Source organism: Lytechinus pictus, chromosome 3 (assembly GCF_037042905.1).
Source record: "Lytechinus pictus isolate F3 Inbred chromosome 3, Lp3.0, whole genome shotgun sequence".
NCBI lineage: Eukaryota > Metazoa > Echinodermata > Echinoidea > Temnopleuroida > Toxopneustidae > Lytechinus > Lytechinus pictus.
The window spans coordinates 20,667,183-20,668,789 of record NC_087247.1 but is presented as its reverse complement, the minus strand read 5'-3'; the positions used below and the strand labels follow the sequence as shown (position 1 = coordinate 20,668,789).

Genomic DNA, 1,607 nt, shown 5'->3' with positions numbered 1-1,607 from the left:
TAGGGTCATTTCCATAAGAATCGAAAAATTCTCCGCGGCTTCCGTCGTAGTAAAAGGCGAGCCAATGGGAGCCGGGTTTGTCGCGGGTGTCGGTATTAAAAACATAACAGTATCTGTTTTGGGGCGAAAGGCGGGGTATCTCATCCAATGCAAAAACCCCTTTAAATTGATCCTTGGTAGTGGGATGGGTCTTGAGCACGTAATCTATCTGAAACGTATCCATGGGTAATGAATTATCTTGAGATCCAAGGGGGGTCGTCGTTTTTCCTCTTTCAACCTTTGAAATCGTAGATGACATTCCTACTTCTATCAATCTGAAGGAGTCCTTGTGATTCAGAGTACACGATGCAATTCAGGGTATTGGGTAGAGCAACATCAAATCCCGCTTCCAGACGCACGTTCCCCTCCTTTACCAGATTCAAATGACAGCCATCGCTTAAATCGGGGGTGAGGTCAAAGGCATAAAGTGTGTATCCTTGTGCATACTCCTCCCTATTTATAGCTATCCCACGGTCTGAAAATAATCGACTGGTTCCCATGAACAGTGTATTGTAGGCTTCTACATAGTTCTGACTCTTCCCTTCTTCGAAACAGGGGCGCAGCGGCCTCATGGGTAGGGGCTCTCCATCTACTGTGATGGAAATATAATTCAGATTGTAATGTTTAAAGTTATAAGGGTTTTTTCCATAATTCCCGTTGAAAGCGTCGTTATCCACAAACCCTATAATAATTCGGTTAGGAATCTGTCCAAGAAAAAGATTATCTTTATTGATCGACATATTTCCAGAGGGAATGGTAAAGGAACGTACGTCCACTTTATTGATGGGGTACTTGGCTGGGGTGTTTTCCAATCCTTTCGCGTGCGATAACATCACGGATGGGTTGATTTTCACTTTTCTAACGTAGAGGGCAGCCTTCTCAATAACGATCTTGTATTTCATCGTAGCATGAGATGTCAAGAGGCAAAATGCATCTTTATTTCGATTGAGCTTTATTTTTACGTCCACTCCTGGGAGCATGAGTCTCTCTTGAAAAAAGATGTCCCCATACAAGGGCCCCAGTAAGGATACAGTCTTGCTTTCACTCGTGAAACCGTGTCTTTTTTTTAATCCATCATTCACTTCAGGTTGGGGTAGTAGAGGGTTCACCACATCCAATTTTCCCGCTTTATCCTTGTAAAATAACTGCTGTGTCAACTGGGATGACATTGAATCGTTCCCATAGTGGGTTAACACATCTATGAATGCTCTATAAGCGTTTGTATTGGATGGCTGTGACACGAGGGTCTCATTCAGTTTGACATCTATCTGACTAAAAAGTGAGGGTAAGAGAAGATTAATGGGTCCAACTGGGGCATCCTCAGCAAGATCGGTGTTGTCAGGGTTGACGACTTTCACTAATACATGAACCATGGTTTGGGATAGGTCCATGTATTCTTCAGAGGTTCCGGACAGGTTGAATTCGATAGGGCCAGAATCGGTTATATTGCTAACTGGATGATATTCTATCCATGGTCCTTTTACTATACTCATCTGCGTATAGGGCACCGAAAATATGTCCAATTCAGACTTGCAACAGATGTCACTTTTTTCATGAAGAAGGGCCAT

General features: G+C 43.1%; 1 protein-coding gene across 1 annotated transcript; it reads right to left on the bottom strand.

Annotated features, from left to right (window-relative positions):
- Positions 1 to 272: 272 nt before the first annotated feature.
- LOC135153413 (uncharacterized protein F54H12.2-like) lies at positions 273 to 1,607 on the bottom strand. The gene has a single exon (XM_064095922.1). It carries the CDS (start codon positions 1,605 to 1,607, stop codon positions 273 to 275), a length of 1,335 nt encoding a protein of 444 aa, XP_063951992.1.

Bases quoted from the DNA above. Each gene is read 5' to 3' on its own strand.
- LOC135153413 (XM_064095922.1), bottom strand. From the start codon at position 1,607: ATGGCCCTTCTTCATGAAAAAAGTGACATCTGTTGCAAGTCTGAATTG.